The following is a 14409-nucleotide window of genomic DNA, read 5'->3' as shown; positions in this document are numbered from 1 at the left end:
CAATTTCATTACTTGGTATATACCCAGAAGAGCTGAAAGCAGTGACGAAACAGACATATGCACACTGATGTTCATAGGGGCATTATTCACAATTGCCAAAAGATGGAAACAATCAAAGTATCCATCAACAGAGGAGTGGATAAACAAACTGGGGTATAAACATACAATGGAATATTATACAGCAGTAAGAAGAAATGAGGACATAAAACATATGACAAGAGGGATGAACCCTGAGGACAAAATACTGAGTGAAACAAGCTGGACACAAAAGGATAGATATTGCATGACTTCACTAATATGAACCCTCTAGAAAATATAAATTCAGACTCTTAAAATGTAGACTAGAAGGGACCTAAAGATAGCCAGAAGATAGAGAAGAGGGAGCAGTTACTTAATAGATACAGTCTTGCTAATGCAGTTGAATTTACCTTTCACCTTCAACCTGTTTTTGACCTTGGGTCTAAAGCAAGTCTCAAGTAGACAAGCATACAGATGTGTCCTGTTTTTAATCCATTCTGTCAGTCTGTGCCTTTTGATTGGGGAGTTTCTTTTCCCTATATATTTTTTGTGTGTTGGATTTCAGATGTCCAGTCCTCTAATTCAAAAATCCTTGTTTTCTTGCCTCTACAAATCTATTGTTGTAGGTTTCCTTTGTTTTTGTCATTGCTTCTATTGTACCTTTCATTCCCATAAGTTCTGCAATTTGTTCTTTCAAACTTTTGAGTTCTTTATGTTTGTCAATATCTTTATATCCTCCCTCAACTTGTTGATTTGATTTTTGATGGGATTTTGCATGTTTGTTTGAACATCCTGATTAGTTGTTTCAACTCTGTATCTCATTTGAAGTATTGGTTTGTTCCTTTGACTGAGCTGTATCTTTATTATATATTATTATTATTATAGGAATCATTATTTTCTGCTGGCATCTAGGCATTAGATTTCCTTTATTTAATTTATTCTGGAGATTGTTTTCACTCTTTTACCTAGGGTTTTCAGGTTGGATGGTTTTGTTCTCTATTTGTTCTTTAACATTCAGTTCAATTTATTCTAGACCTCTAGCATAGGTTCTGTTTAACTGATCAGAATTTTTCAGTTCTTGTTTTTGTTTCTTGCCCTGCCTACATGGAATCTGTTTTTTGAGGCAGATCTCTTCAAATATTATCGACCCCAGTCAAGATTTTCCCAGACCAGACAGGCCCAGGTCTCAGGAGGAGAGAGTAGCCAGCATCAGTTTTCCCTGAGGGTGAGACCCAGCAGGTTATCAAGACTTTCCTATGAAGTCTCTAGACTCTGTGCTTTTCCTATCCTGCCCAGCATATGGTGCTTGTCTTGCCATGGCTTCCTACCGGTTTAAAGTGCTGCAGTGCCTTTAATTTCAGCAGACTTCCCTGCCAGCAGCATGATTGAGACCTAGGATGAAGTAGTAGGTGGGCTTTGATTGCTTCTATCTTCTCAGACCCTGGGGTCTGAATTCCTTGAAGGAGGGATTCCATTGGGCTGCATCCCACCCCTCTTTTCTTGGGGGAAGATAAGCCCTTTATGGAATTAACCCTTTTCACCTGACTAGTTACTTTGTCTCTGAGACATGCTTCTGTTTCACTCTTGCCTCAGGCAGTGCTGGAGCTTGAGAGAGCTTGTAATTCTATCTAATGAGAGTTCTGTGTTGGATTTCAGCCATTGCACCTGGTCTGGACCAGTGTATGCTATGTGTCCAGTCATTGATGATCCCCCAGCAGTTGTTCTGTACTGTTCCTGGCTATTTATTAGCTGCTCTGGAGGACAAACTAAATTCCACACCTCATTATGCCACCATCTTGCCTCTTTTCACATGGTTGAATTTAAATGTATGGGAATGGAGAGGTGATGATAGTTCATTAGTGAAATTAGAAGTAACAGTGCTGTATTAAAGGGGAATATGATTGAAAGCAGTTATTTAAAGTCTTGTATCTCACTGATTAGCATTACAAACATAAGTTAGTTCTTGCATGAACTACTTCAAAAGTATGACACTTGTACAAAAAGTTAATAGAGTGGTATATTATAAAACTACCTAGTATATGCTTTGAACTATATTTAACAGGAATAATTTACTAGTACCACAATATTACTTTGGGTAAATAATTGGGGGAGGGGATAAGAGTTATAGGTTGTTTGGGGTTTTCTCTTTGGTGTAGGTGTGTCTACCTGCTATTTTCTCTTTGGAGCAATGAAATTGTTTAAAATTGAGAATGATGGGGATTATATAAATAAGCAAGGATACTCTGAGACTGTTTATTTGGGACAGAATATAGGCTATGGGAATACATCTCAACAAGACCTTCACATTGAAAAGAAATATCCAAACAGAAAGGTTCGATGTCAGGGAAAACATGGAGAGCGGGGTAAACCTACTCAGCATTGGCAGGGTAGCAGAGTGGTGCAGCCCTCCTGGAGGTAATTAGTGGATCCACAGGAGGCTAAATATAAGGTCTCATATGATTAGAGAAACTTGTTATTAGGAACATACTTGGAAGAACTGACAGAAGGGACCCAAATAGACATGTGCACACTGATGCTTAAGTGTGAGACCAAAGGAAGAAATGTTTATTTTGTCCAAAATTTAAATTTTCTGTGGCACACAACCTAACTTAACCTGTCTGGCCAGTTCATTTAACAACCTAAATACATGACTAGGAAGTGAGATCCTGTAAGTCTGTATAGTTTAATGTAATACCCTGATACATTCCAGAGTATGTTGGAAAGATAATTAAGAAGTATTGGCAAAGTCCCCTGAGAGACTGGAGAAATAATATGGAACTATTAAACATCCCCCCCACCTGAGAAATTCCTGGTACTCTCTCAAGCATTAGGGACTCTCAAGTTAATAGGCTGAGCCCCTAATCTTGAGGTTTGCTCTTATGAAACTTACTTTTGTAACAGGAAAGCTAAGCCTACCTATGGTTATATCTAAGAGTCACCTCCAGAGAACCTCTTTTGTTGCTCAGATATGGCCTTTCTCTCCAAGCCTAACTCTACAAGTAAAGTCATTATTCCACCCTCTACATGGGTCAATGGGTCATGACTTCTAGGGGTGTAAGTCTCCCTGACAACATAGGACATGAATCCCAGGGAAGAGCCCGGCCCTGGCATCGTGGGGTCGGCAACACCCTCCTGACCAAAATGGGTAAAGCAATGTGCAAAATAAGGTATCAGTGGCCAAGAGATTTCAAATAGAGTTGAGAGGCTATTCTGGAGATTACTCTTATGCAAGCTTCAGCCACACACTGAAAACTGCCATGGTATGCCAAATTGCAACCAACAGTATTCCTGAAAACCCTAAAGAATGTGCACGGCCCTATATACATAAGGCGCTAAATAAGTTTCACTCACTAAGTTTATTTTTCAGAAACTTAAAACTGCCAGATCGTTTCTATGCCAGATAAGCCCTGAAACTCAGAGGTACCAGTCTCTCTAAGAACATCAACTAGTTGCATTCCCCTTCTCCATAATCTCGACACTCCTTTTCAACTAGAAGACGTTAGAATGGTCATTGCCCAAATAAAGATTGGGAGAAGGAAGAAGTAAGAGAGAGGAGTAGTAACAGTAAGACACGATTTAACAAATGATTGTAACTAATGAATCGCTATATTCATATTTCTTGTTAGTCTCTAGAGTATTAGGACAGCTAGAAGGAAATACTTGAAATTGTGGAACTGTAACCCATACCATACTTTGAAATTTCCTCTATAGCTGCTTGTTAAACTGTACTTTGAAATTTACCACTCTTCAGTATACATGTTATATTTCACAATGAAAAAAAAAGTGAATCAGAGTGTCAAGTTACTACCTTGGGGACTTCTGTGCTCAGACCAGCCCCAGAACCTTTCTAGATGCAGTGACTTTCTGTACGAACTTTAGAGACAAACAATATTTTAATATTTGGATAAACTGAGGCCAATTGCCTTCCCCTAGATCCCTCAGTAAAATCAAAACTATAAAAGAGGTGCAGATGTCCTTATTGATATTTATCATCATCTCAAAAAAAGTCAGTTTTTACTACTAACAGGGCTACAAAAAAAAGAAAATTTGTAGTTTGAAAACATTGTGTTTGGGTTGAATGGGAGAGAGAATGTGAAAAGTGATTTCATAAAGCCTGGTTTCAAATTCGGGTACAGCTATCACCTGTGGAACTCTGAATAATTGAAATTTCCTTTCTACCCGTTTCCTTCTCTGTGAAATGGAGATAGCACTCGTATTGTGTTTGTGTGTACTAAACACGTTAAAACAAATAAAGGACATGAATACACAGGAGGAAAGCAATTTTTTCCCTTTTAATTTGTTTTCCCATCCTCTGGGTCTCTTTCATAATTGCTCACCTGCAAGTTTATCAATTATTTTGTAAAGTTTCCTAGTTGTCTGTATATTGTAATCCAATTTCTGTAAGCAAGGTGAATAATTAAAGTAAAAAAAAAAAAGAAGAAACTGTCTAATTCCACATTTTCCTTTACTTTCATCTCTGCTGGTGGAAACCAGCAGTTCAACAACTTCTGGCTGAAAATGATTACAAACAATAATTTGGAAAAATGTAGTAAGAAGGAATAACTTGAGGTAATAGAAAACTATAATTTTAAAATAAAGTTGAATTCTTCCAAAACTAGAGAACATTGCTAAGGGCAATATACAAATGATTTTTTTTTTAACATACTAAAACCACTTGAAAAAGCCAACATTTCAATTTAGCCTTTTAGATGGCTTTCCTAACATCAACATATTAAGTAGTTCAATGGCATTTATTCTCAAGATCAAAATGTTTCCAGAATCACATTTCATTTGTAAGAATGCCCGTGAAAACAACTTTTATAAAAATAGACCTAATTCTGTGTACTGAAAAGAAGCCTACCATACTTGGACAATGTACCTATGAAAGTCCCATTTAAACCACCTGCCAATTACTACATGTAAAAACTAATTACAAATGGCTTATGTTATAAGAAATCTCCTTCAGCCCTCTGTGGTTTGATCCTTCCAATCATAAAGCTGGTGGAAAAACTGGCAAACGGTAGTACTTATCTTAGGAAACAGAATAATTATGATTTCCATTTCAAAGAAAATTTATAGGTCAAAATTTGATGTCATATATAAATTAAAATTCACCATAAACGTCCAAGACCAGTGAAGCTGCGACTGACAAATACTTCGCCAATTATCTGTGTAATCTAGGGCAAATCAGCAAAACCCTTAACGTTTTGGGTCTCGGTTTCCTTCTCTGACAGACGTGGATAATGTCACTACCTACTCCACAGGTTGTCATGAGGTCTAGAGGCATGAATGCTTTGACAGAGCTGTGCACCAGACATGCCCAGGTAAGAGCCCAGAAATTATGACCCGTAGTAGGAGGCTCACTGAGTGGCACAGAACTCACGAGGCACTGTCACGCCGTAGTGCTGGGTGTCACTGATCAGCAGCTTTCGTTTCAGTTCATTTAACCCGACTCCAACAGGACCTGAGAAGCAGGATAATATAAATTCACTACCAAGCAAAACACCATATGAACATTTCTACGACCAATGTTAACCCATGAGACACACCGAGAGAGGGGTTCCAGCTTTGCATCCCAAGTAACAAGAGTATTTTGTTGTCCATAAGGAAAAGCCAGGATTCCTCTGCTGTTTTCCAAAAAGGTTAGAAATATTTATGTTTGACATACTCAAGAGTATCTGGGTACATTACCAAATAATGGTACTCAGGAGAGCTGAAAACATGCATGCACTTAAAAACAACTGGATTACATGGTCCAGATAGTACTATTTCATTTTAAATGCTTTTAGATTCTAAGACAGGAAAATCCTTGAACCTTGATTTTGTTTTGGATGCAATTATGCATTCTAATTTGCCAAACCATCAGTGACATTTCCCTTTGCCAAGACCCTCTCCTACCCTGTGTATTTTCAGGTGGGCCTTACACATTTGAAAGGATACAATCATCTTACATATTTCAATCAATCCAACACATACAAATGTAATACCTATACAGAGCCAGCCATATGGTAAATCCTGCAGAGGATAAATGAACTCTGGTTTTAAGGAAAGCAAAGGGGCTCAGAGAGTCATACTATCTGATGAAGAGATTGGGGAGCAGGGAGGAGACAAACGCTAAAGAGCAGTTTCTAATAGGAGTCCCAAATCAAAAGGACACACGGTCCACATGCAAGGCGCTCACTTCTCATCTAACAGTGCCCGGTGACTCTGCCACGGGTGGATTTAGCGATGGGGTGGACAGAACACAAGCCACAGGGGCCCAGGCGACCAGAGTCGACTCCTGACTTCATGACTCCGAAGCCTACTAGATTTTATTCTAATTCTAAAGGTAATAACAGTCCCCATTTTAGGAGGAATAAGTGCAAACTTCTGCCAGGTGCCCTGGACAAAACCCAGGTTGTCAAGTGTTAATTCCATTGGTGACTTCTTCTGACTTGGGTGTGCCAGGAGGTGTGCTTGGGAAAGCATAAGGTTTGATGACGGGCGATGAAGAATGTACAGGCACCCAAGGTGAGGGAAAAGTGTGAGCAAAGAGGAGGAGGCTGGAATTAGAGGCCATGCCTCCCTCCTCCTCTCACACTGGCCTGGATCCCTCGCCTCTGTGTACAGCGGACTGCGCAGCGGAGGTTCACTCTTTCCCACCCTCCGCCCCTCCCGCACTGCTGCCAACTCTACCAGTTACCTGCCCACTTCCCTTTTTCATCATCAGATGATGCTTCACAACTTCTCTCTTTCTATTATAAATACATCACAATATTCCATTTATATCCTGAAACAAAATTCACAGCTAACATAACAAACTAACAGCCATTTCCCATACGTCCAAATTAATACACTGCCCTAACTTACAATGTGAAAGATAGAAAAGTAAATTATAACTTATAAGTACGTATTTCAATATGCAGATGCTTGGGCAAGACTAGACTAGAAAATCCATTCTAAGAAAGTCTGGGAAAAGAAAGCCCGGAAGTAAGAGGAAACACGAGAGTAGAGACTACCATTTGGATAGAAAACATGGGTCAGACTTCTTTGAATATGAGGAGGGAAAGAAGGAAACATTGACCCATCAAGATGGTCAAAATCAAGAAAAAAAACGCTTTTGCAAATGGCCTGGGCTTTATGTATAAGTGGAGTGCAAAATAAAATTCCCCATGGGAAGGGGCAGTGCTTGAGTGTCACAGATCTGTCTTTTCTCCTGCACTGACACCTCACCACCTGGGGAGTCACCTCTTCAGGCCCTGAATGTCTAGCATATCTGCGCCCCCTGCCACTGCGGCATGAAAAAGGAGAACCCCTGAGAATGTCCATAATTCTCCCCAGCGGAGAGGACGCCTCCAGCGGGAAGAGCCTGCTCTAAGACACGGACACCCAGCTCTTGCTTTTTTCATTCTCTGCGCCTCAATCCCACCATCATCCTGTGCAACCTGCAATGCCCGTGCGCAACGCCCTACAGTCAGCCTGCCACTGAGCGCCGACCCGCCCATCTTCACTGCCCCCCTCTCCAGTTCATGCCAACTGGACATGAACAATTGGACTAACCTGGACTCTGCCATTGCTAGAAGGTGCTTCACTCCTGAAATATTAAATTCAAACTCCCCACTCTGACTTCAATTTCTGTTCCTTTTAGATCTCTCTCTCTTAACTATTGTTCCTATACCTAGCCTCATAAGGACCTTTAGTGCCTTTATTTCTCTGCTTTCTTTTTATCTGAGCAGTCCCCTCGTGCCTTGACTTCCAAGGGCCACCATAGCTTGCATTATCTTGCTAACATCGTCAACTCTCTTACGCATTGCCTTTCTTCTACCACACTTGCCAAGGAAACCTTCAGCTGAAGATGAATCCAGTGGCCCCATCTCCACTCCTGGACTGACCCTACAGCACTGGGGAGCAGTCACAGCACACATCCCAGTCCCCTCACGTAAACTAAGACCTTCATGCTCTCCAGCAATTACTGTGTCTTCCCTGTGAGTCTATTTCTTGGACCCCACAGTCACAATTTCAGTCTTTTGCAACTCTCCCCCCTGCTCATACCCAGGAGCCCCCTTATCATTTCTCTAGTACATAGCCCTACAATTAAACATTTGCCTAAGGCTGTCACGTTTACCTCTTAAATCTTTCTCAGATTTATGATCTTCCATTGTTATTGCTGCCACCTTTAACTCCAAAACACCATCCTTTTTTCTTCTCTTCAGCAACAGCCGAATGGCTTCCCAGCATCTGCTCCTCAGGTACTTTAATACATCACCACCAAACATCCAGAGGGATCTTTTTTTCCCCCCCAGAGAGATCTTTCTAAAGCACAATTCCATCACAAAACTACCGATATCTTTACATGGCTTAAGGCTCTGCATGCTTCGACCCCACCCCCCCTTCCAGTTTGGGAGCATTTATTCGTGCTCTCCCCTTGGCCTGAAACCCCGGGTTATTCTGATATGTCCTTCGGAGCTCAGCTCAAGAAAGCTTCCTTTTTCCCCCTGGGGCATGCTTCCTGTGTTTATGTTATCAGAGCTGCACAATTCCTCTATAATACTTATAACACTGTAATTAAACAATTGGATTATGATGCCTCTTTAATGTCTGTCTCTGACCCCAAGACTGTGGGGGCAGGAATCAGATTATATTGTTTACCATCCCATCAGGTAAGACCTCCATAAACACCTCCTGAACAAACCAATAAAATCTCTAGGGTCACCATCTCCATCTCAAGCTCAGCAGATCTCAGCTACTTCAGAGGACACAGAAGCCAACATGTGGACATGTCTTCAAAGTCCTTCCTAGAAATTCAGGCATCATGACCCATCTGGACCAGATATCTTCCTGAAATAACACTTCTTTTCCTTTTGGAATTTTAGAATTTAAAATTCATAACACCTCTCCTACCTGTGAAAACAACATAAACAGCAAAAACTCAAGCACTTCCTTTCACCTCCAGCTACCATGGAGTCTGTCTCCACTGCTTTTGGTTTGGCTTCTCTCATTTCTCACCAGCACTTCTCTTTTCCCCGCAATGCTTACAGAATCAAATGTAAAGTCTCTGACAGGTTACACAGATTGCATCTTGTGAGCCACACTTATATCTCTAATCTTAATTCTAGTTGCTCCTTCCTTTGCAGTTGATGTTCCAGCTACACTACATTTCTACTGCCTTCTAAAATGCAGCAGTTATCTTCTGCATCTGTCCTTATCCCATGCTATTCACTTTTGCAAAAACATTTCCGTCTTCTCCTTTGCTTGGCTGATTCTCACTTATCGCTTAAGATACGGCTCAGATACATCTTAGGAAATTTTCCCTGACACTTTAAATCTATGTGTTCCTTGTACTTCCTGTTACTAAGGCTTGTCACACTATACTGTACCTACTCTTTACACTTGAGCTCTGTGAAGACAGGGGCTTCATCTGCCTTGCTCAGCAACTGAGTCCCTAACTGGGCAATTGTAGGCACTCAGTTTATTTACTTAAATTATACTCAACAATTTTCTCAAGTCAACAAAGGCAAAGAGCATGTGCGCCTAGGACACGTGGATGCAATGGGAAATGACATGCTCAGGGTCAAAAAGAGAAGTGGGTGGCACTCGTGGTGGACCACGGTTCTCTTTACTTTGAGATGAAGCAGAGGGTAAAGTGACGAGCTCAGCTAAAGACACAGTGAGTTTAAGGGAAGGAAGTGGCTCTACCTAACCAGGCAACTCAACTGCAAGGTCAGGGCTAGGGGGCAGCCGTGAATGTGCTCAAATCAAGATGAGAACTGAGGCTGCTAGTGGCTGAAAGAGTTCAAAAAGAGTCAAGATGCTACTCTGGAGGCTACTCTTACACAAGCTTCAGCTAGATATTGCTATTTACCACGGTTTGCCAAACTCCAACCACCACCATTCCTACCAACTCTAAAGAACACCTAGGGCTCTATCTGAGATTCTACAAAAATTTTATGCACTAAGATTGCTTTCCAGAAACCTACAACGTCTAGATGGGTTCTCAGGCCAGCAAAGTCCTGAAACCGAGAGGGGCCAGCCTCTCCAAGAACATCAACTAGTTCCATCCCCCATCCCATATTATCAACAGCCCTTTTCCAATATGAAAAAGTTAGAATGGGCATAGCCCAAACACCCCTAAAGACTGAGAGAAAAACCAAAGGAGAAAGAGTTATAACAGAGAATATAGGATTTAATAATTGAGTATGACTGCTAAATCATTATATCGGTATAGAATGACTTTTAGTCTCTAGCATCTTGGAGCAGTTAGAAGGAAAATTCTAAGATTGTAGCACTGTAACCCATACCAACTCAGAAATCTGTTCGATAATACCTTGTTACAATGCACTTCGAAACTTTTTGCTTTTTTGTATATATGTTATATTTCACAAATAAATATATATATATATATATATATATAAGCGTGTATGGGTGGTTCAGTGGTACACTGCTCACCTTCCATGTGGGAGACCCGGGTTCGATTCCCAAACTATGCACTAGCCCCCCACAAGAAAAAAAAAAAAAAAGAACTAAGGCTGTGAAAAAAGATGAGCTTTCCGAGGGAGAGGAAGGAAGGGGTATTTGCCGATTGCCTTCTATATGCCAGGCACCGGGTAAGGGCTTATGCACTGTATCTCATCTAAAGTCACAAGAAATATTTAGAGTAAACTGTAAAACCTGGCCTTAAAAATAAATATAAAACAAACAGGAAGAACAAGTGATATTACACTGAAGTTCTGCTAAGTGTATGAACAGAACAAATTCAATGATACGTGCTAAACAAAACAAAACAATGACAGAGGCAAACAAACAAAGCACGACAGCTATGAAGCAAGGCCTGGCAGCTACGGCCCTCTGACCCCCCAGCTGAGAGCTGGTGGCGGTGTCCCCCCCACAACCTCTGCAGGGCCCCTGGCACGAGCAACGCTCTGCTGAGTGCCAGCCCGGCACCTACACTTTCTGTATTTTGCTTGTTTCTCTATTTCATATAGTACCCGATCCAAGAAACAATGACCTGTTTTAAATCTGGAGAAAAAAATGAGCTGTGTCTGAATAAGTGGACTGATTGAGTTCGCCATCTCCGGTGTCACAGCCTTCAACTTTGACCACATATAATTAACTAGAGCCAAATTCGTACAAAGGAGTTATCGTCACTGTCTCATGCAGGGTGTGTGCTGGTTTGAAATGATGTAGGTACCCTAGAAAAGCCATATTTTAATCCTAATCCCATTTTGTAAAGGCAGCCATTTCTTCTAATCCCTATTCAGTACTGTATGTTTGAAACTGTAATCAGATCATCTCCCTGGAGATGTGATTTAATCAAGAGTGGTTATTAAGCTGGGTTAGGTAGAAACATGTCTCCACCCATTTCAGTGGGTCTTGATTAGTTTCTGGTGCCCTATAAAAGAGGAAACATTTTGGAGAATAAGAGATTCAGAGAGAGCAGAGAATGTTGCAGCACCATGAAGCACAGAGTCCACGAGCCAGTGACCTTTGGAGATGAAGAAGGAAAATGCCTCCTGGGGAGTTTCATGAAACCAGAAGCCAGGAGAGAAAGCTAGCAGATGATGCTGTGTTTGCCACATGCCTTTCCACTTGAGAGAGAAACCCTGAATTTCATCGGACTTCTTAAACCAAGGTATCTTTCCCCGGATGCCTTAGTTTGGATATTTCTATAGACTTGTTTTAATTGGGACATTTTCTCAGCCTTAGAATCGTAAACTAGCAACTTATTAAATTCCCCTTTTTAAAAGCCATTCCGTCCCTGGTATATTGCATTCCGGCAGCTAGCGAACTAGAACAGTGTGCAAAGATGTTCAGTGGTAAAGGACTTTTCCTAGATTAGGTTATTTCAGATCACTGTCTTTAAAGGTGAAAGTATTTTACAAAAAGGTTAAAATGGGGATATAATTTCCATCCTTCTTACCACAAAGTTTCCCAGAGGGGCTACAAAAGGAACGGGCCCTTGGATCAACCCTGCCGGGCACATCTGAAATGCTCTAGTGTTTCTTCTCTTCAGGTATCTACTTTAAAATCACACTTAAACATACTTTTCTCCTGTATTTTTTCCCTATGGTTAGGCATAAATTCACAACCCTTTAATTGGCTGTTGTGTATTTAGAATGATCTATTTACAATGCAGGTAATTTAGGGATACGAACTGAGTTAGTGTCATTTGTTTGCCTCTGCCATGGGATAGATTCATTTCCCCGTTTGATATATAAATTCTGACCAAAATAGGTGAAATAGGCTTATATGTACAGGTATAGAGAGGTTACGTGACAGTCTGTTTTCAATCATGCTTGCGAATGCTAAAGCGAAGTAGAGAAGACAAAATAAGTACAACATTTCAATCACAGACAACAGGCTCTGGAATCGCCACCACCGCCATCATCTGGCACGTGCTGGAAGGTTCACATACATCATTGCTAATCCTCAAAACATCTCTTCAAGAAAGGTATTATCATCCTCATTTTACAGGTGAGAAAACTGAGGCAGTAAGTGGTTAAGAAATCTTCCTGGGGTCACACATCTGGGGTGCGGCTTAGCTGATTATGGGAAAGCCCATCCGTGGACTCAGAAACCTGCCTTACTTCCATACCCTGCCGTGCGGTCAAAACGCCAAGGAGACGGCCCACCCGGGTGTCCTGTCTCTGCTGCGACCGCGTCTTCAAGGGGTCCTTTGCCCCCTTGCAAGCTGTCCCGCCCTAGGACAGAATGCCTGCCGGTGCTTGTGGACCAGGGGAGAGCCTGGCTGCAGAAATGGGCAGAAATCATCTCTGGGTATGTTAAAATATGTTCTGTGCAGAGCCTCCGAGAGCTCTGAGATGCACGTCAAGAGGAAGCTGTGTCCCTAGGCCAGGCAGGACCCCTCTGGTCAGGACTGGGGAAAAAATCACGTGAAATGACGATTTGTCAGTAAAAGTCAAAGAAGCCCATTAAAAAAAAAACATTTCAGATTTCCTTACTTTGGAATTCAGATACTGAACTGAAGTTGATGTGCTTACTAGCTTTAAAAAGAAAAGAAGGTTTCTATTTAAACCAGAAATGCACATAAATATTTTACCTGCTTCATTAAAAAAAAAAGTCACAAGAATTTACAAAACCACCTTGAGTGTAAATTCTGGAAAGAAGGAATAAAGATACATACATCAACACCCATTCTTTGAACTTCTTGGAAAAAAATGTGTCAATCGGATGATTACGATAATTAGGAAGGCATATTATGCTAAATTATTTTTATGCCTTTAATTAGCACTCCTTATTGAAAGCAGGCAAATGTGGGTTTTTTTTTGTGATTTTATATAAAGCTTCATTCACTCAGCCAAAGTAATATAGCCCACTTCGGTTGTCAATAAAATGAAGCTAGTAAAGTTTCTATTTAAAATTGTACATTTAAAAAATCTTTCATTTAAGTAGTTAGCCACTGTTAATTATATGTAATGATTCCATTATCTCTCTCTTAAATAGAAATATTTTTTAAAAACTTCCCTACATACAATTCTCGGCCTTCATTTTCGTGGAGGGAGGCCTGAGACATACGCACGCGTCCCCAAAAGACCCCTCAATCTGTCACTGCTGCCCCATTACCTGCAGAACTCAGAGAAGTCAAGTGTTTTCATTATTCTATTTTCAGATTTTTTCTTCTTTATTCCACAAAATGTGTGTTTATGATTGGTAACAAATGTTTATACATAGAAAGCAAGAAACCTATTTTTATTAAATGCTAGCACTATATACTTTCAAAATTAATCCACGGTTGATGCATAAAAGCTTTTCATTTGATAAACATGGTCTCCAAAAAGACCTATTTTCTGAATCTGGAATAGACATATACAACTAAAAAACAAACAAACAAATAAATAAATAAATATGTGGAAAAAGCAATGAGGCAATTAAACCAAAACTTCAAAACTGTCAATGGACTGAAAGAATGCTTAAACTATGAGATGACGTTCTTACACTAAAACAAAAAAGGGTGATGGCCGCACTCCATGACACTATACTCGGAAGTGTAAGGTTTAGGAGGCGAAAGAGAGAAGAGGCAGATGAAGAAACTTAGAGTCAGCAAGTTTATTCCTGCGCTCCCGGGCAGAGCTCACAGAACTCTAGGTAGGGAGTTGTGAGCTCACCCCTGGGTCCTGGTGCGGGCGGTTTTTAAGCAAGGGGGTTAGGTGATGTCTAGAAGGGGCAGCACATTTTACACAGCTTGAGTCATGGTGACCTTCCCTGTTCCCCCGACCTAACAGGAAGCTTCAGTCATCTACCTTTGATGAGTTAGTGCAGATCCTGAATGAATAAATAGGTACTACGACAACAGTAATGCACTCCTGCTGTGAAAATAATTTTACCGAAATCCATGAAATGTGGCATATATTTTTTAAATAAAATTGGCATGGTATACAAAGAGGGAGCATAAAT

At 40.7% G+C, this 14409-nt stretch overlaps 2 protein-coding genes across 6 annotated transcripts in view; one reads left to right on the top strand and one right to left on the bottom strand.

Moving 5' to 3' along the window:
- ANKRD26 (ankyrin repeat domain containing 26) overlaps positions 1–14409 on the top strand; it is a 1272391-nt gene that overhangs the window by 866040 nt on the left and 391942 nt on the right. The gene's annotated exons all lie outside the window — the stretch shown is intronic.
- The window catches only part of MPP7 (MAGUK p55 scaffold protein 7), a 240271-nt gene that overhangs the window by 15825 nt on the left and 210037 nt on the right, over positions 1–14409 (bottom strand). For 4 of the 5 annotated variants that reach the window (XM_077152940.1, XM_077152947.1, XM_077152960.1 and 1 more), the window contains one exon: positions 5402–5482. The exons of the other annotated variant lie outside the window; for it this stretch is intronic. In XM_077152940.1, coding sequence (XP_077009055.1) covers positions 5402–5482 — 81 coding nt within the window. The remainder of the gene's footprint in view (positions 1–5401; positions 5483–14409) is intronic. 5 annotated transcript variants of the gene reach the window in all.

This window comes from Tamandua tetradactyla, chromosome 1 (assembly GCF_023851605.1).
Source record: "Tamandua tetradactyla isolate mTamTet1 chromosome 1, mTamTet1.pri, whole genome shotgun sequence".
NCBI classification, from domain to species: Eukaryota; Metazoa; Chordata; class Mammalia; order Pilosa; family Myrmecophagidae; genus Tamandua; species Tamandua tetradactyla.
Note: the sequence above shows the minus strand (reverse complement) of the source record. Positions and strands in the feature narration are given on the sequence as shown.